The 19,507-nt window shown below is 35.4% G+C and overlaps 2 protein-coding genes and 1 non-coding gene across 5 annotated transcripts; 1 reads left to right on the top strand and 2 right to left on the bottom strand.

Annotated features, from left to right (window-relative positions):
• Positions 1–2,218: 2,218 nt before the first annotated feature.
• LOC111799023 lies at positions 2,219–9,210 on the bottom strand. 3 transcript variants are annotated; one of them, XM_023682404.1, is made up of 16 exons: positions 8,828–9,210; positions 8,527–8,611; positions 8,150–8,219; positions 7,258–7,361; positions 7,094–7,164; positions 6,938–7,022; positions 6,717–6,847; positions 5,492–5,662; positions 5,299–5,414; positions 5,076–5,217; positions 4,658–4,707; positions 4,481–4,571; positions 4,243–4,387; positions 3,661–3,795; positions 2,610–3,216; positions 2,219–2,338 (listed from the first exon to the last, which is right to left on the bottom strand). In XM_023682404.1, exons 1-15 carry the CDS (start codon positions 9,030–9,032, stop codon positions 2,634–2,636), a joined length of 2,184 nt encoding a protein of 727 aa, XP_023538172.1. In that variant the 5' UTR covers positions 9,033–9,210; the 3' UTR covers positions 2,219–2,338; positions 2,610–2,633. The 3 variants fall into 3 exon arrangements, with proteins under 3 accessions (XP_023538172.1, XP_023538173.1, XP_023538174.1); XM_023682405.1 differs by having other exon boundaries at positions 7,112–7,164; XM_023682406.1 differs by having other exon boundaries at positions 8,864–9,210.
• Positions 9,211–10,967: 1,757 nt separating this feature from the next.
• On the top strand, positions 10,968–11,039 carry TRNAG-UCC. Its single transcript has one exon. It is a non-coding gene; the product is annotated as a tRNA-Gly (tRNA).
• Positions 11,040–11,230: 191 nt separating this feature from the next.
• LOC111798107 (glutamate receptor 2.7-like) lies at positions 11,231–15,115 on the bottom strand. The gene is made up of 6 exons (XM_023681076.1): positions 14,860–15,115; positions 14,010–14,245; positions 12,896–13,933; positions 12,499–12,811; positions 12,010–12,410; positions 11,231–11,875 (listed from the first exon to the last, which is right to left on the bottom strand). Exons 1-6 carry the CDS (start codon positions 15,113–15,115, stop codon positions 11,309–11,311), a joined length of 2,811 nt encoding a protein of 936 aa, XP_023536844.1. The 3' UTR covers positions 11,231–11,308.
• Positions 15,116–19,507: the final 4,392 nt, after the last annotated feature.

Raw genomic sequence — 19,507 nt, 5'->3', positions numbered from 1 at the left:
TTTTTTTTTTTTTTTTTTTTTTTTTTTTTTTTTTACTTTATTTATTTATTTATTTTTTTTTATAAATATTGTTCCGATTTTCAAAATTTTAATAATATCTTTAAACTAAAAAAAATTCAAAAATACCTTTATCTCTAATTATTTAGAATTGTTTTTTAAAATTTTTTTAGATTAATTTTCTCAACTAAACACCATTTACATCTATTTTTAAACTTTAGAAATTATTATTTCCAAATACTAAAAATGTATTTAAAAAAAAATCACTAAATAAATAAAAATACTCATATAAGTTTTATAAATTTTTTTAGAAAAATTGTTATCATTTTATTTCAAAATTATCTTTAAAGTGTTTTAAAAATATCTGTCATATTTTAAAAGTTTTATAAATGTCTTTAAACTTTACTCAAATTTTGTGTTATTATTATCCACATCCCCATATCATTTTCATTTTTTCTTTCTTCTTCCAAAAATGAGAAAGCTTTCATTTTTATTTAAAATTATAATATTTCATGAGAAAGAGAAATGGGAAAGGAAAAAAAGTATATATATATATGAAAAGACAAAGCTTAAGATTTGAAATCTAGATTTGACACTTGATGGCTCAGATGTTCTCCTACAATTATTCTCCACATGGTCACGTTACTTATTTGTTTCTAAAAGTGAAGACTATCCCGTAGACCAACAAAGGTCTTTCAACATGTTGTGTCTCCACTTGCGTGTTTCCTAGGAAATTTTCCAAGAAGTCACATGATTTATAATTACTCCAGACAAAACATGCACCTTGTTTGCACCTTGTTTGTATATGGAGTAANCAGTTAAAGCTTTACTTTCAGGATTTTGGTTGGGTTGCTTTTATTTTATCCTTAGTATCACTCTTATCCAGACGTGGTCCGAATTCGTTCATATACTCCTTTACTCGGGTGTTACATGTCCACAAATTTTTGCCTTGGTTCATCCCCAACTACAGGGAGAGACACCACTTTAATACTATTTGTAATGACCGTGCCCTGAATTCAAAATATGGATTCAAAACTTCCTACGACATGACACGTTATTTACTCCTCTCTAAAGACTATCTCCATAAATTCATATGAATCCTTCCACCATGATTTATCCCAACTCACGTACATCTTAAAAAGAATTTAAAGAACATACAATTCTTTTAAGCTAAACACACTTAACTTGACCCACAAAAAAACCAGGTACATTTCCCTTTTTGGTGGCTAAATGATAGAGACTCTAAAAGTTTATCATATTCTACTTGAAACAATTCTATGTTGGATAACAAAGCATACCGACCCATGTTTTTCTTTTTGTAGGGATAATTTTTACTTTTAGAAACGAGAAATAATATGACCATGTCGTAGAGAATGTCGAAGCTATAAGTGTCAAACCCAAATTATGAATATAATCAATTGAAAGTTTAATAACGATATAAAAATGTATAATGTAAGACATAAGATTAAAAGTTGAAAATTTTCCTACACACCTTTTATGTTTAAAGACCAAATACATGCCAATCTAAAAGTTTAAAAACTAAATTTAAATTTATAATATATATATATATCTTATGCATTTTATTTATAAATGGCGTTTTTCATATAAAATGTAATTTTTTTTTTCAGTTCTCCTACCACCACTCTGCTAAAAACTTGATACAGAAATAACCATTGGATTTCAATATATTAAACAAACACTTAACATTTATGAATTTATTTCATTAAAAGAAATAAAAATAAAAAAGTAATTAGACACTTTTACCGTTTAAAGGCTTATTAAATACAATTGAAATAGATGTAATTTAAAACACGTAATTTTTTTAAAAAAATTNCATTTATGAATTTATTTCATTAAAAGAAATAAAAATAAAAAAGTAATTAGACACTTTTACCGTTTAAAGGCTTATTAAATACAATTGAAATAGATGTAATTTAAAACACGTAATTTTTTTAAAAAAATTTATAAATAACTTGAAAACAAGGCATTTAGTATTATCTAAATTAAGTTAATCAAATCATTTACAATAAAACCATTAATTTAACTACGCCAAATTTTAATTAATAAAATTATTATTTTGATTTTGACTAATTAAAATCAACTATTCACCAGAAGTCAGTTTTGTTCAAAATGTCTCCTATTCCTAAATATTAAAATTATATTAATTTTTCAAAAAAAATTAATAAATCATTACTTACGCGTTAAACCCGGGTATCACGCATCCGAAAGAAACGTACCTTCAACTGCTTCTTCAAGAACCTTTGCTTACAAAAATCTGGCATACCATAGCTTACATCCATGAACTAAGAACTCGTTTGCTTGCTTGCTTCCACACTTCAAACTAAAAAGGTAAACAAAAGTTAGTTACATAACTAAATTACCTGTCAAAAGACCACCAAGAAACCAATATCTGTATCCAACAATTTCACATTAGAATCACTATGTTCATAATAATCATAATAAAACCTGCACCCAATCCGAGTCTGGCTAGTCGAAGAAGGTTGAACAAAATGTATAATAAATTAAAGTAGAAAACCATTGTAATCATGTAACCAAGAAGGTAACAACACGGATTGCCAAAGATATGTAAGATGCTAAATATACATTTGTACCTTGGAATTCAGATCTGTAGTTTTTCACTGCCTTCTTTGTTTATATTTATGGACACGATTATCGTTTGGCTCGCAAACCATTTGCCGATGATGATCTTGAGTGAGCGCATTGTGCTTAGAACCTCTCGATCTGGGAAAGCTTTGTTCTAAATCAAACTTTGAGTCGTTAGGATGCTTCTTTGTTTGTCGCTTTAAGTCGAACTCGACCACATTGGTTTTATCTTCTTTCAATTTGCATTTTTTGTGGTGATTCGAGCTAAAATGACTGCAACATTCATCTGCCCTCCCACCAACCTCCCGGAAGCTTCTATGGTGATGTTCAGACCTCTCCTTAGTCAATACTTTGGTGTTGCAAGGCAAGCCTTCTGTGTCCAGGCCTAATCTCCCGTTGAATTGATTGATCATAGCATCTTTAGAAGAACGGGAACTCTTCCTTTTTTCGTCATACAGCCAATTTATTTCGTCGTTGGCAGTTTCTCGACGTGGGTGTTCCTCTTCTTCGAGCATTCTATAGTCTCTTGATTTTCCATCCCACTCATGAAGGCCTCTATATTTAGCAACATCATCTTCTCCCTCGCACCCATCCTCATTGATGAAAGCCATTGCCCTGAAGAGTTAAAAAAACTCACGTTACAGAAATAAAAACAATGATAATTAGCAATGAAAAGAATTCTCAACTCCTCTAAACATACTCCAAATCCCAACATAGGGCTAGGTTTTCAGCAAGGGATGTTCCTGATTACCAAACAAAAGAAATGCTAAAATTCAAAACAATGTGTTCTGAAAAATTTTCAGGTGTTTGGGGAAAGCCTAGAGGACTAGGCTTTCAGCAAGGGATCGGAGAACGGTGATAATAACCAAACAAAAGAAATGCTAAAAATTGAAAGTAATGTGTTTTGGAAAATTTTCAAGCGTTCCAAAAAAGCCTAGAAGTAGAATTTAAATATGCACAAAGAAAATATTCTCGAAGCCAATATATAGGCCTAAGAGAAGAGGATACAGAATTATTTATCACACGTTGTTTGATATCACAAAATAGTAAAAGGATTACCTCCTGGAACGATTATCAGGTATCATCCCTCTTTTATTAGTGTCACTAACGTCTGTGGATTGTGAATAACCACCGCAGAACTCTTCAATCTTCCGGAGTGGTGGAGCAGTCATGTCTCTCATGCCCACATATCCACTGCAAGGTCAAAAGTAAAGACATATATGGGTTAATTGTTCTCCAATTTTCAAAAATCAACGTTTTAACCAATAAATTCGTTCAAACGAGCTTCTAACACTACCAGAAATCTGGTTGGGCACATTCTATCACGTGAATTTGCTTACGTGACTTTGTTAAACTTTTCCTTATTCAACTATTATTATAAAACAAACAAATAATCATTTTCTCAGACACTTCATTTAACATAGTCCAATATACTCAAACGGCATTCAAATTGGAACAAATATAGAAGCAACAGTTCCAAAAAACTTTTGAACCAGAGCCTCAAAGAGAAGCTACAAAAGAAATGCTACCCCAAAGTTATGCATAATAATCTTGAACACATTGGAAGATTATTCTATTTCTCTCTAACCAAAAATGTATTCTTATATGCAATGTTAAAAACCCACAAACATTGAAATTTACCTTGGGGCAGGATATCCACCATAAAGAGATGCCCAGTAAGAATTTGCTTCAGGTACCGTTGATGTATTGAAAGGCATGGCACAACCATACAGGTTTGAAAAGGAACTGACATGATGCCAAGGTGATGCATAATATGGCGTAGCTCCTGAAAATATAACATTCAACACATTAACTTAAAAAATTTATAGGAAAGGCTCCACCAAATGTACAAGATATGAGTGGAGAGTCAACTCTTTACCCATTAGAGGCATGGGATGTGGCTTTGAAGCAACTGGACAGTCTCTAATGAGATGGTCCAGAGAACCACACATGTAACAAGCACGGCAACGCTGAGTAATTCAAGGGCAAAGTTTGACATCAACTTAATGCGAGCCCATACATAAACCAAAAACGTGAAAGAAAGCAAAATATGTACCTTTTTTTGTCTTCTAAAATCTGCAAGGTTTTGGATTTTTCCCGGTATATCTACAAGCACAAAATGGCAATAATGAGAATATTCTTTTTGGCAGTGAAAAAAATGATAGGCCGCCAATTACAAAGGTGTATACACGTAAGCGAGTAGGGAAGCGTGCAGGTATGGGGGAATGATTGTGTATGAAAATTGTGTGGGGCCCAAAGTTTGTTGTTAGTTAAATTTGCAATAGTGAGAGTGAATATATAGACTGGTTGTTGGCTGAGTGAGGGTGTCTTTTGGCTATTCTGCTTTTGGGTATTTTCCAGAGAGAATTGGGCGAGCTGGCTCTCTAACCTTCCATTGGCACCTTGTTATCTGATTATAAATAAAATTGTCGGACAAGGCTTATAAAAAAAGTTCCAGTTGAATGAATATCTACCAGAGGCGTTGATCAGCAACCCATGCTTAAAATCCCCAAAAACAGGCTGACTTTCCCCTTGGCAATCATCAAAAGGATGAAGGTCTTGTGGCATACCACCAAATTTTTCAGGGTGGCCCGATCCAAATAGTGCTCCATCAACCTTAACCATCCGAGGCAAAGTGGATTGTTATGATGAGTGCCATCCTCGGAAATAATAAGAAGAAAGTCAAATGTAATTTACCATATTTCTTTTTAATGATGAGTCATTGATGTCTTCCACCACTTCTTGATTACAACCCCTACTGGTAGCATAAGACAGAAATGGCATGTCCTCTCCTTCAATTCTTGATTCTTCATCTGTTTTAGGAGGATAAAATATATGATTACACGCTAAAACCTATCATTAAAAGAACATGCAAATATAATCATCCTACCTGGTGCATCATGATGAATGGCATTGTCTGGGTTGCCCATCAGGATCTGAGACTCAAGGAAATCAGCAACATTTTGCCTAAGAGATAAATTCGGCAACAAATCTTCTAGTCTACTTTTAGTAGAGGCACAATTAGGGCACTTTGCCTTTCGCAGTAGAACATGATGAATGCCTGTACCAGCAATCAAAAGATTACATGAAGTATGTTAATAGCAAGTCAAATTATAACCATAAAGGAAGCACATTATTCGTAACATATGACAGGTCATGAAATGTACTTCTCAGTTAATTTAAAGGAGGAAGGATAAAGTAAAACATATAAAAGACTTATTATTAAACCCATCCCTGAACCATTCAGGAAGATGCTCATTCAATCATCTTCTCTTCCACAAACTTAAGTTCTCCATTATATTGCTTCTCTGAGTGTAGGATGTTGGTATGGAGTGGTGATGATTAATGAATTTTGCAAAGATTAAGTTTGAAAATGTAAGATAACAATGGTTGATGGTATTACTAGCTTTCTTACTACCAGGTTAAGTAGAAGGTCATCCAGCAGTCGGTATCAGAGTCGATAATATTTGCCTAATAAATATAGCAATTTTCTCAAGTGAGGACTAATTTTTGACAGATCAACAATACTCTTCTAACTTTTGTTTCCCCCTCACACTCCCCTGCCCGCAAGCCTAGTGTTTCTCAAATCTGGACAAAAGGTAATAATGATCGCGCCCAGTGTTAATGCTCATGATTTAAGAATTAACAGGGGTAGTCCACGAGTCTGGCTGGTTTTAAAATTATTTCTACTTTGTAACGTAACGACACCATGCTATTCAAGAACATGTGACACAGATGTGTACAAAGTTCTATTCGTATACTAAAGATAGTGCATTAGTTTAAAGTTAAGACTATGGTCTAATCCCACCGCATTTGAAGGTCTGTATGATTTAAGACCGTTTACCACTAAAACCACTACAACCAAGTCCTAAGGCTATGAGAAAATTTATAGTAAAAACCATACTTTTAGAACATGGCATCATAGAATTTACAGAAACGATGCTTACAATGTCATGGGGTGTATCACTAAAGTTCACAAATATTTTCAAATGCAGAAACAATAAGAATTTAGGCAATGGGTTCCATAAACTTACATTTCTCACAAAAACCAAGTTCACAAAATATTTCCAAATGCAGATTGTTAGAGAATCGAACAATGGGCTCCAGAAACTTACATTTCTCACAAAAGCTATGCTTACAGCAACCAATAATAACGGCATCCACAAAGAGTGATTTGCAAAGAGTACACTTCAGTTCTGGCGGTATTTCACAATCATGATTCACTGAAGCCATTGCAACAACTGGTCTACAAATTCCAACAGGTACGACAAGTTAGATTATCAAAACAAATGACAACCAAACTATTAGAGTGAAAGAGGGTAACTACGCATCTTACTTCTCCAAACCAATTCCCTCGCCAATATGAACTTTTATGTTTGTTTGCAGCTCAGTTCCTCCAACTGTTGTACCATGACTTGAATCTGAACATAGTGATATTTAGATAAGAACTGGATTAGAAACCAAAAACACCATAACAAAATTCAAGGAAGACCTCTTTGAATAGCCTCACTAATGCCACTTCCTTCAGGCTCAATATATCCTCTTTCAGTCTCCTTATAATGTCTGAAAACATAATAAAAGATTTCCGGTTGAGTTAATAGGACTGCAGATATACTTGATAGCAAAAGGAGAAGAATGATAGGGAAAACAAACAACCTAACAGCATCATATTTTTTATGATTGAGAGAAATTGATGATGTTCTTTTGCGAATAGGGTATAAGTCTACACCAAAATCATCAAAATTGTCCGTCTCAGCCTTCTGTACATTGTCCAAAAGAATTATTCAGAGAGGGAAATCAAAATATAAATAATACAAATAAATCATTTAAAAAATTGATGAGAGTGACTCCCCCCACATAAACGTGAATGTGCAAACTATAACCCAACCAAAGAAGCATTGTTAAAAACTTGACGACATCAACATGGTCAGTTAGTGGATAGGACCCCATGAAACAATACAACTAAATCCTTTCAAGAAATGATGAGATTGACTCCCACACATAAAAGTGAATGTGCTAACTATAAACCAACTAAAGAAGCATTGTTAAAAACTCGACGACACCAACATGGTCAATTAGTGGATGGGACCCCAGGTAGGACTTCAAGAAATATGCAACGGCTATCAGAACAAAAAACATACAGGCTGAAATATTAGTCAGCCAACTGCTGTTGACGTAGAGCCTGCAGTTCTAAATGTAGTTGATAGAATAAAACACACAACTTCATATACTCCTCTTAACTTTTAACCTAATAAAACATCCATTAAAACCATGGTCAAGAACAGAATTATACAGATATTCACATGTAAAAACTAAAATAATATTAAAAAAAATCATTTTCCTTCATCTAGAACTAACTCAAAGAATAGGGCATAAGCATAGAAGCATCAAATGAGATTGTCACAAAATTACTCTGAAACAGCTGCCGTTGTTAACCATATTGTCAACCATCATAATATAGCAACACCCAGTTCCTTATTTATNAAAAAAAAAAAAAAAAAAAAAAAAAAAAAAAAGCAACTAACAAGTAAAGTAATAATCAACATACCACTGGATGAGATGAATTAACCATGTCAGTGTCTTTGACTTGAAATTTCCCAAACAAGTCGTGATGTACACTGCATTACAGTATCATTATATGGAAAACCGCCGGTAAGTTTCAGTTAGGATTGAATAATTCAAACTAATTGGAAGTTGGTGATTCGAATTGAGTTTTGTAAGGCTCTCTGTAGCAGTAACACAAAGTGAACACTGTTTTTGCCCAAAATTTTCGGTAAAAGTAAGAGATAATACTCAAAACACAGTTGATTTTGCAGCAACAAAAATATAAATATAGGTGCAGAAGCATGCACATAACAGGTCTGTAAATTCCGAAACTACAATTATTGTCATAAACAACTCAATTAAGAAAACAGGGCATCTTACACATTGGAAGGAACTGATCCCGCAGGAACTCTCTTTATGATCACGCATGAACCACTAGGAATTTCAAATTTCTCGTCAACCAAATCTGCAAAATAAGGAGTATCAAGATAAAATTTTAAGCTAAATACCTTCAATACAAATGAAATTATACACAAAGGCAAATGCGTTTGAGCTGCCTAATTCCAATATGCACTGACTACGTCAAAACGTCGTTTCACAGGGTAAAATCTCAAGGATCATCCATTACTATGAACTGAACGATATGGTAAATCCGAGGACTCTTCCACTCGAGTCCAATTACCATGCAACCAATAGCGGCAGAGAGATGACGGAATACCTTGGCCGGTACGGGCATCGGAGAAAACGAGATCAAAGTTTTGGCAGGTATCGAGGTTCTTCATCCGAATAATTTTGGATTTAAGATCGCCAATTGATATGGAGGGTCGGCCATCGATATCCACCGAGTCGAAGATCACCGAGCTCCTGAACTTAAATTGGATCGCCATGGACAAAACACGGGGATGGATCGCAGGGAACTCAGATCATTTTGGAGTTGGGAGAATTTCAATTCTAAAAGGAGAAGAGATTATTCCTAATATCAGAATCTAAACGGCAAGCTTGCAGTTGCGGTTAGGGCTCAATTCGGTAAGTTAGAGGTCGATGATCATGAAACTTGAAAGTGGCGCGGGTACAACACTCCTAGTGGTATACCTATATATACCCTATGCCCTTTAATGTTATTTATTTATTTATTTATTTATTTTTTTAGAGAAAATAAAAAAGTGTAAATTATTGGACTAAGAATAATTAAGTAAATTATAAATAAGATAATCATAAGTTTTTAAAGTACAAAATTGGTATATTTTCGATGTATAAAACCTTATAACATAGTTTTATCTATGAAATATTTATGAAACTTTTATCAAACTATAGGAATTAATTCTAATCTTTATATCATATGGTCTAAATTCTATTTTTTTTAAAATATAGGAACTAAATTTGTAATTTAATCTATATTAATAATTGTGAAATCTTTTTAATGGTTAAATTACAATTTTAGCCTCTTCGGAGAAAATTAGAATTTAGTCTCTCCAATTTTATTTTTTAATAAATAGTATTTACGGTTTAGTAAGATTCCCATTAATAATTCCTTTGAGATTGAGGGTGCTCAAATCAACGGTCAACCACTAAAGGGATTAGTTGGCTTTAATGCAGTCCCCTCGCCTTTGAAGCACTCCATGTCGAGTCTATTAGCAAGTCTATTGAGAGAAATTGAACAATACATTTCTAGACAGTAAGAAATTGAACACTCATTGAGAGACTGAGAAGAACATCACATTTCTCGATCTTGTCAGAATGCTTGTAACACACGTATGTGTTGAGGAGCCTATTGAGCTTATAAACATGGCGTTTGTAGTCCAACGATTAGGATAATTGCCTTCCAAGATTATAGACTCAGGTTCAACTCTCAACAAATGCAAAGTAAAAATGTATGACATGATCTTTTATTTTTGTCAAGTCTATTGAGAATTGAACATCACATTTATGGACAGAATCAAATCAACTAGATCGTGTATGTACTGGATCATGTAACACATGAGTGGCCAATTGTGCTTATTATAAGCATGGTCTGTAGTCCAACGGTTAGGATCAAAGAAGAAAAATATGGCCAGTTGAGCTTATTATAAGCATGGTCTATAACACATATATGTGCTAAGGGTTAGGATAATTGCCAAGCATTTTTACAAAAGAAAAATGTATGACAATTGGATCTTGTGAGCACGTTTGTAACAAATGTATATATTGAAGGGCCTGTTGAGCTTATTATAAACATGATGTTTGTAGTCCAACGGTTAAGATAATTGTCTTCCAAGCAATAGACCTAGGCAAAAGAAAAATGAATGACTGTCTTTTGTTGTTTTGTTGTTGTTGTTTTGTGTCTTTGAAGGATATATGTCAAGTCTATTGAGAATCTGCAACTGGATTTTGTCACATAATATATATGTGTTGAGGGGTCTGTTGAGCTTATTATAAACATGGCGTTTGTAGTCCATTGAGTATGATAATTATCTTCCAACCAATAGACCTTGGTTCAACTCCCGACAAAAGTTGTTGTTGTTTTGTGTCTTTTAATGATAAATGCCAAGTCTACTGAGAATCTAGAGTCAATTGGATCTCCCTATAACATGTATGTGCTGAGGGGTCGGCATTTGTAGTCCAACGGTTAGTATAATTGCCTTCCAAGCAATAGACCTGGGTTTAACTTTTGGCAAATGCAAAAGAAAAATGTATACTTAGTCTTTTGTTGTTGTTTTGTGTCCTTGAATGATATATGACAAGTTTATTGAGAATTGATCATCACATTTTCGGACAACCTCAATTGGGTTTTGTCTGTAACACATGTATGTGCTGAGGGGCCTGTTGAGCTTATTATAAACATGGCGTTTGTAGTCCAATGGTTAGGATAATTGCCTTCCAAGCAATTGACCCAAGTTAGACTCTTAGCAAACGCAAAAGAAAAATGGTATGACTTAGTCTTTTGTTGTTGTTGTTTTGTGTCCTTGAAGGATATATGCCAAGTCTATTGAGAATTGATCCTCACATTTCTGGACAACCTCAATTGGGTTTTGTTTGTATTATAAACATGACACTTGTAGTTCACCGTTAGGATAATCTAGATGTTGTCAAGAACAATTATAAAGAGTAATAGACATATAATTTACAAAGGGAGTTTTTTTTGCACCATGCAAGAAAAATCAAATTTATCTACAAAAGGCTACTTCTAGTTTTGAGGAGCGAACTCCATTGTTGAATGGATCACCATTTCCATTACTTGATTATTCGGAGTCACATCTCCCGACTTAGAGAAGAACTCACAGCTCGTGTCATGGACCGAATTATTCGATGGACTAGACGGGTAATTCGAGCTCGGTGAGGCACCAACGGAGTCACCATGGATCGCATGAATCTTGTTGTCTGCTACCTGAAGATGATTACTCTTTCTGAACGTGTGTGAAGTCAAGTCTATTTTATCATAGATTCTAAGCAACGCTCGAATTTTACTGCCAATAGATGAGTTGGAGGCGTGAGAAAGCTTGTGTTGTTCTTTGTAAAAGAAAATGATGAAGTAGATGAGGAGGGCGATGATAGCGGCAGTGCCGGCAATGAGAAATAGGCCCCAAAAGCTGCTTAAGTTGAGCCTCGAAGAAGTGATCTTGGAGATGGAAGACCACGAGTTGTCTTCATTCTTAAACCATTTCCTTTGTAATTGGTTCATCTTTTCACTCTCTGTCACATTCAACACCGCTCTTGATATGTCTGCTACCAATGGCGAGCCAATGGGAAATGCCTACCGACATAATTATCATTATAGACATTACAATAATCACCCAAAATAATTGTCTAATCTAGCACATGTTGAACTATCTATGAAGATTAAAAACAGAGAACACCATAATCTCATGGAAGGAGATAGAGACTTACAAATCCAAATCCATCCGTTTTGTAGTTGGGATCACCCATCGTGTACTTATCACCAAACATGGAAAGGAAGAGCTTAACGTAAGGCATTTCATCAAAAGCAGCATCAATGCCGCCATTAGAGCTTCCTAGTTTGAGCAACTCGTCGAGTTCCTCAGGAGACCCATAAGACTTGAGATTCTTAATCCCCACAGAGGTCAACAGCCCCCCAACAAATGAACCATCTTGATATCCCACCCATGGCTGCGTCTTCAACAACTCATTTATATTTGTAATGGTGGGTTGTAATTGTTGCACTGTCAACAGAGAAGTCAAGCTTGCCGTGTAGCTTTGAGTTAGAACGAACACCACGAAGAACCATATCACCACTACAAACCTCGCCAAATTGCTTATCAAAGTCTCCCCTAAGAGTACGGGTCAAAAAAATATGAATGAATAAGATGAATTATAAATTTAGTCCATCATAACATATGGGTCGGTAAAGGTGGTTACTTTGGGCGAAGACCATGGTGCAAAAGGAGTACCAGAGGCTGGTACCGATCTGATGAGTGGGAGGACCACGAAAGTCTTGGTTGATTCGATGTTCGAGAATCCAAACGACAAACCCCATGAAGACGAAGAAGCAGAAGCTTGTGATCCAAAGGTCTAAAGTGAGAGGCTTCAGAAAAAGCCATGCTCTGTTCTTGGAGTTGGCTTGTGTTGGAACGATCATTGAAACTCCGGACTCTGTGAATGGCAAGGTGAAATCAACGTACCTAGATCTATTTTCTACGATGGTTAAGTCTCCTACTGCACCGTCGTAGACCTGCCCATAAACCACACATTCACCAATACTTTATTTTAGTCCTCAGAGTAGTTGAAGTAATAAAATGAATACAAACATACTGACCCCTCTGTTAACTTGCATGATGAGATCATTGTAGGAACCGGCGCTAGATCCATTTGGAAGTGCAAAGGGAATGTAATCAAACGGAAGGGCGTATGGAAGCGCTTCTATTACCGCATCGAACACGTCCCTACAATACCCTTCCACCTTCTTTCCATTCACTGTCACGAACTCACTATACCCTTCCTTCACCGGAACCCCAATTCTCAACCTTTTCCCCGCCGTTGGAATCTCCCACCCTTTCGGCGCCGCCGCCGTATTCCCCGGCCAGATCACTGTCATATTGTTACTCAACAACCCCTTTTCAGGATTCCAAAGCCCAACTCTGTTTCCCCCATTACTATTCACATTCACAATCTCAAATGCCGCCGATTGCAGCTGCCCATTCACGATCTCGTAATTTCCAGTCAGCCCCATGAACTTCGTCTTCGACAACGCCTCCACAATTTTCTCCCCGTTTTGAGAAACCCCCAGAGTTTGAAGATCGGTTAGATTTTCAGATCCATTTGGGTTTTCGAATGTGAAGTTTTTGGCCCCTGTTTTCTCAATTGCCATTGCCAGTGCTCGAGCTGCATCATAGGCCCACAATCCGAAGATGTCTAAATGTGGATCGGTGAGGACAGAATTTTCCATTACGAATTCCCGTTTCCATTTAATTTTGAAACGGTCGAGCTCCATTGATTTTGGGACATATGTCTTCACTCCCAAAGCTCCTTCCATGGAGTTTAGAACAGAGGAAGTCATGGAATCGAGTAAATTCGCGATGGCGTCAGTCAAAATCCAAGCGTAACCTTCCCTCATCATTCCAATTTTGTTGGCCTTAGCGAATAAGCGAATCGCTAGAGACGGCTGCATGTGGACCAAGAACACTCTGGTCGGCATTGTCATCAATTTGTAAAGCTCTTCCCCGATCTGATCCTCGGTGGCCGTTGGATCGATGACGCTCCGATATGGGACGCGTGCATTCACATCCTGCAATGCGTCGATCAAATACGGTAACATCCCGTCTCCAAACTCGTCGTCTTGGTAGATCAAAACGACCTGGATAGACACAAAAAATAAAGATTAAATTTCAGGGCAGCCAAGTCCTGTAATTGAACAATAATTTAACACGTACTTGTCTCCAATTGTAGGCTTTGACCAGGGCGCTAATAGCGGCAACTTGGGCAGAGTCAGTCTGGGTGAGACGAAAGAAGTAGGGGCTGCGGTAGGAGGCGAGAGGGGGGGTGGAGGCAGTGAAGGTAAGGATGGGGACATGAGCTTTGTGGCCGAGCTTGATCACAAAGTTGGTCTGCATCGAAGTAGTTGGCCCTAAAATTGCTTCAACTTTATTGTTCTTTATCAGGTCAACAGCTGTTATATCAAAAGTCAAATGTTAAAAGAACCGGACAAGTAACATATAACTCAATAAGGGCTACAACGGCTTAGATGAACACGAATCTCAGTGTTCTCATATTGTCCACTTTATTGTCCACTTTAAGGGCTTTGCTTTGGACTTCACAAAAGGCCAAGACCAATAGAAAGATTATTCTTTGATTATAAACTGACGATCATTCCCTAAATTAGCCTATGTGTACTTTCATCCAACATCCAACACCTTCCCTCGAACAAAATACGCCTCTCCTTAATCGAGACTCTACTCTTTTTTCTTTTGGAGTCTAGTCATTTTTTACTATGCCTTCGAGGTAGGAGGCTCGACTCTTTTTTCTTTTAGAGTCCTTTGTTCGACATTTGAGATTCTATTAAGAGGAGGCGTACTTTGTTCGAGGGGAGGTGTTGGATGATGAAAGTCCCATATCGGCTAATTTAGAGGATGATCATGGGTTTATAAGTAAAAGAATACATCTCCATTCGTGATGCATTTTGGGAAAGCCCAAATTAAAATCACGAGAACTTATGCTCTAAGTGAAGTGTCGTGTTTATCAAACAATTAAAACATATAATTCTCAAAAGAAAAGATTTGGAACCTGCAGCCGCCGCACCAACAACATCGGCGGCGGAGTCCTTGGGGTGAAGAACAATCCTAGTGTTGTAGTGAGAATTAGCTTCATAGAATTCCGACAACGACATGTGAATACAACTCAACCCCATCTTCCCAACCCAGCTCTCCATATCCAACACCACCCCCACGCTCACATTCTGAGCCTCCCCCGCCGTCGCAACCAACAACACGCAGCCTGCGATGAACCACAGAGCACGGCGACTGCCCTGATTCGGCTTCATTTCTCCGGTGACTCGCTACACAAATCAGAATAACGTTTAATGAAGGCTAATTTGTTGGTGAAGGGCAGTGATGAGAATATGGCGGTTGGTGTTGTTATATATTGATTTATTAATGAATTTTATTTCCATTGGGTCTGGCCGTTACCGTTGACCTTACGCCATGAAAGCAAGTGTGAAGATGAAAATGACTCTTCTCCTCACTATTTTATTTTTATTTTTGAAACTTAATTAAAATATATACTTCAATAGATTTTATTTATTTTTATAAAAATTGAGAAGAAATTAGCTTAAAAATAATAGAAGCATTGCGTACAAAAATAAAGATTTTAAAAAAAAATATATAACATTTGACTAAATATATAACAGTATTGGAAGTTTTTATTTGGGGATAATACTTGTTTAATCAAGGGAAGTCGACGTTGACCAAATCAAAGACGCAATATTTCAGTATCATGCAAAATTAGTAATGAAAGCTTCCTGATTCTATTGGACCAAGTCAAAGCCTTAAGTCCTTCAATCTGAACCGTCCATGTCAGGACAGATGGAAATATATTAAAGGCTTGGATTGGAGCCACATGGAAGGAAAGTTCAGAAGGGGTGGAGCCCACACCTACGTGTCAGAACTGGAAGTCTTGACAATTATAGAAAGGTTGAGTTTATAAATATATAATATTTAGAGGAAAGAATTAATTTGGTTTTAGAGTATGGTAAAGACATTATTATAAAATGGAGAAAGGAAAATGTCACACATTTATCTCCAACAATTCAATTCTTCTTCTATTCAAGAAATTGACACACTCACCTTCCATCCAATTTCTCCATTTAATTTTTTTTTTAAAAGAGTTATTTAAAACAATTAAAGGGTTTATTTTAATTAAAGGGATGTAATGTAATAGCCAAGTTTAAAAATTAAAAAATTAAAAAAATTAATTTCACTATTTGCTAAAAATTAAAAAATTAATCCCACTATTTGCTAGTGGTGTATACCTAATTTGAAAATTTGAGAACCCTTCGACCTAATCCGAAATATAAAGAAAATGGTTTGGTCAACCTGACTAAACTTGAAAACATTGAAAAAAAAAAAAAAAAAAATCGAAACACTCGAGTTACAAATTGTCTTGTTTTGACTTGACTGACCCCAAGGGCATAAAATTGGCTTTTGTATGTTAGGAATCATGACTCTCCACAATGGTATGATATCTCCTGGCTTTGCTTTGGGTTTCCCCAAAAGCTCTCACGCCAATAGAGATAGTATTCCTCATTTATAAACCCATGATCTTCCGCTAAATTAACCAATGTGGACTCACTCTCAATAATCCTCAACACTATACTCTCTCTCTCTCAACATTGTACAACCGTCACCCGCGTCAGTCTCTCTCTCGATCTCTTTGTCGTCACGTTACTCTCTCTCTCTTGGTCTCTTTGTCTTTGTTTCTCTCTCGCACTCTCGATCTCTCACTCTCAGCAAAGGGATTTGATCTCAGTCGCCTTCTCTTGCGCTCTCTCACTCTCACGCTTTTTGTCTTTGTTTCTCTCTTGCACCGTCTCTCTCTCATTCTTCTAGTAGGCCGGTAACTGATAAACTTTTTTTGAAGTTTAAATTAACACATGTTGTACCTTTAAGTCTTGATTTGTTATATCCCTTTGTACATACGGAGAGTTTGTACATTAAAAAATGTAGGTGTTGTTAGAGGATCATCTAACATGTGTGAATTTTGATAAATATAATGAGTCTATTTTATGTCGGTGTTGTTAATAAGAACTAGAGAGAAAAAAAAAAAGCTTTCCTACCCAAATAAAAAAGATAAAAGCAAAAAGAGGAAGATCAAAGATGGTTCTGCAATTTTCTTTAATCAAGATCCATTAGACAAATGCTTAATAGTTTAGATCATGATATTGTTTATTTTAACTCGTGGTAATGGTTCATATTGGGTTGAATGTTTGAATCATAGTAGTTTTATTTCACTTTTTATAGATCTAAAACAATAGTGCAAGTAGCTCTAGTAATTATAATGTATCGAAGCCACCATTACCTGCACAATATGAATTTAGAAAGAAAAAACCTACAAGTCAATTGTCTAAGATCATTTTACAAGATTAGAGAACAATAATAGGAGGGGCAAGTGCAACTATTGTTGTAAAGAGTATGTTTGTGATATTAATTTTTGTGGAACTAGCACGTTATGGAAGCACTTAAAAAAATAAGGGTAGAAAGTATCATATAAGATGGAAGACAAAAGGACAAACCCCTTTAAGTTTTCAACCTTGAATAAATGATAGAGTAATAATATTGTTAATTTAGTCAAACAACACGCAGAACAACATATGTCAAGATGATAATTGTGAACAAGTTGTAATTTAAATTCGTAGAGAATGAGAGTTTTAGATTGTTTTGTAGTACTCTATGCTCTAAGTTTAACATTCCGTCCAGAGTAATCATTGCTAGATAAAAGAGTTAAAAGATTTTTTTAGGAAGTCATTCTAAGAAGGTTTGTCTGACCGCTGACCAAAACATTAATTACATGGTAATCAAGGCACATTTTATTAATTTAAAATAGAATTTGTATAAACAAAAATTCTAAACTTAGTCAAGTTGCTAATTAGAACGGAAAGACTATTCCCAAGATTATTGATAGTTGTTTATTGGAATGGGGATCAATAAGGTTTTCTGTATTACCGTTGATAATGCAAGTTCTAATGATATAACTATTTTATATTATACGAAAGCTTAGAAGTTGTAATTGACTTGTCTTAGATGGAGAAATATTACACCTGAGATATTGTTCTCACATAATAAACTCGATTGTGAATGAATTGTTGGACTCGGTATGACATCCCTAGAGGGGTGAATAGGGTTTTAACTAAAAGTATTGAAGCTGCAAAATTTTTTTAATTATGATGTTTTTTATAGAAAAGTAGAAAATGATAATTAATACAACAAAGCAGTTCTACGAGTCTAATGGATAAACTTTCCTCATTTCAGGTATATCTTCCTAGCAAAACATGCATGAGGAACTCTATTAAGATTAGGGTGTTACAGCTAGTATGGTTTATATGCTGACTTTGGTTAATATGTTTCTAGTAAACCTTGCACCCAGGATCGTGAGTTATCAAAGGTTTAAACTTGTGTGCACCTAGAGATTGGTTTAGCCTGAAGAGTTAACCCCGAACTTTCTAGTTACGAGAGATGAGATTTAAACCACCTAGATGCCCCTAAGAGCCTAGTAAGCCTCCATGTCATCTAAAAACGATTAAGGAAGCTTAACAAAGCTCCGAAGCTACTTGAGTTACTATTGAATGTAGGGTTAGGACAAGGCTGACGCCGCGATCTCGTTGCATCGTCTTCAATTCTCCCTTCCTCCAAAATCCTATAAATAAAACGAGCATTGACAATCAAAGAAGCAAAGCAACAACTCTCATGGATTCTATTCAACATAACAGAAGATTCTTATAATTTACCTAATCATGATTTGTATGTGGGTAAATTTTTTTTCTCGATCAAATAACTCATAAATTGAGAAAGCGATAGAGTTGTCCTCATTTTTCTTCAAAAATTGACTCGATCAAAACTCGAACATCAATTTATTAGTCGTGCTTTCACTAAAATATGAATCATAATACCATAAAATCAACCCATGATTAAAATTCTTCCTCTTAGCCAACCCGTGAAAGAACCCCAGAGCACGTCTCGCATCAACTAGATGCTGAAATTTAAGCAAGACATTTTAAACTAAGAAATCGTTTAGTTCAGACATATCAAATTTTCGAGTAGTATCCTAGCTTTTGCATCTTGTGATTACCGGATAAGATGAGAGCTTACAAATATATTGCTGGTGAAGTATACTCTAAACAAATCAAAGTATGGTTACATAGAGATCATTCTAGAGTGTAAGTTTATCTTTACATTTTCAATCTTTTAGATTTTATTTGTAAATATATCCAAAACCTGTTCCCGTCCGTATAAAATTTGAACACTATCATCGTATTGTAATTGGTATTGCTATTTGATTAAACTTCAGCTCATTTTAGTTCATGTTTGTCTGTATCTTTGTGTTTTTAAATGTTTTTTTTTTTCTCCAACATAAAAGGTTCCGACCATCAGTTTTTAATACTCTTCATTGTCTGAACGTGTGCACGTACAGGTCAGGACAGACATCCTATATTGTATTCATTCATTATTCTTTCCTTTTATTGTTATTTCCATATTATTTGTAATTTATCATATTTATGTATTCTGTAAATGATTATAAATAAGAGAACTCTCACCACGATTGAGGTGTGGTGGATTCAGCAAACATTCACATGGTATCAGATCTCTTTCGATTTAATAACCCTGATCCTTTCTTCTCTATGACTTCTGAATCCTCTTATCATCTTCTTTCTTTCAATACT

Source organism: Cucurbita pepo, chromosome LG07 (assembly GCF_002806865.2).
Source record: "Cucurbita pepo subsp. pepo cultivar mu-cu-16 chromosome LG07, ASM280686v2, whole genome shotgun sequence".
NCBI lineage: Eukaryota > Viridiplantae > Streptophyta > Magnoliopsida > Cucurbitales > Cucurbitaceae > Cucurbita > Cucurbita pepo.
The sequence above is the reverse complement of the archived record's forward strand: the minus strand, read 5'-3'. Positions and strand labels throughout refer to the sequence as shown.

Excerpts from the sequence above, each read along its gene's own strand:
- LOC111798107 (XM_023681076.1), bottom strand. The coding sequence starts at position 15,115 with ATGAAGCCGAATCAGGGCAGTCGCCGTGCTCTGTGGTTCATCGCAGGC. Across the intron at positions 14,246-14,859 it reads TGTTGGTGCGGCGGCTGCAG|CTGTTGACCTGATAAAGAAC; the intron begins GTTCCAAATCTT and ends TTGATATAACAG. Across the intron at positions 13,934-14,009 it reads AAGCCTACAATTGGAGACAA|GTCGTTTTGATCTACCAAGA; the intron begins GTACGTGTTAAA and ends GTGTCTATCCAG.
- LOC111799023 (XM_023682404.1), bottom strand. The coding sequence starts at position 9,032 with ATGGCGATCCAATTTAAGTTCAGGAGCTCGGTGATCTTCGACTCGGTG. Across the intron at positions 7,165-7,257 it reads AAAAAATATGATGCTGTTAG|ACATTATAAGGAGACTGAAA; the intron begins GTTGTTTGTTTT and ends TTATGTTTTCAG. Across the intron at positions 5,663-6,716 it reads GCATAGCTTTTGTGAGAAAT|GCATTCATCATGTTCTACTG; the intron begins GTAAGTTTCTGG and ends TTGCTGGTACAG.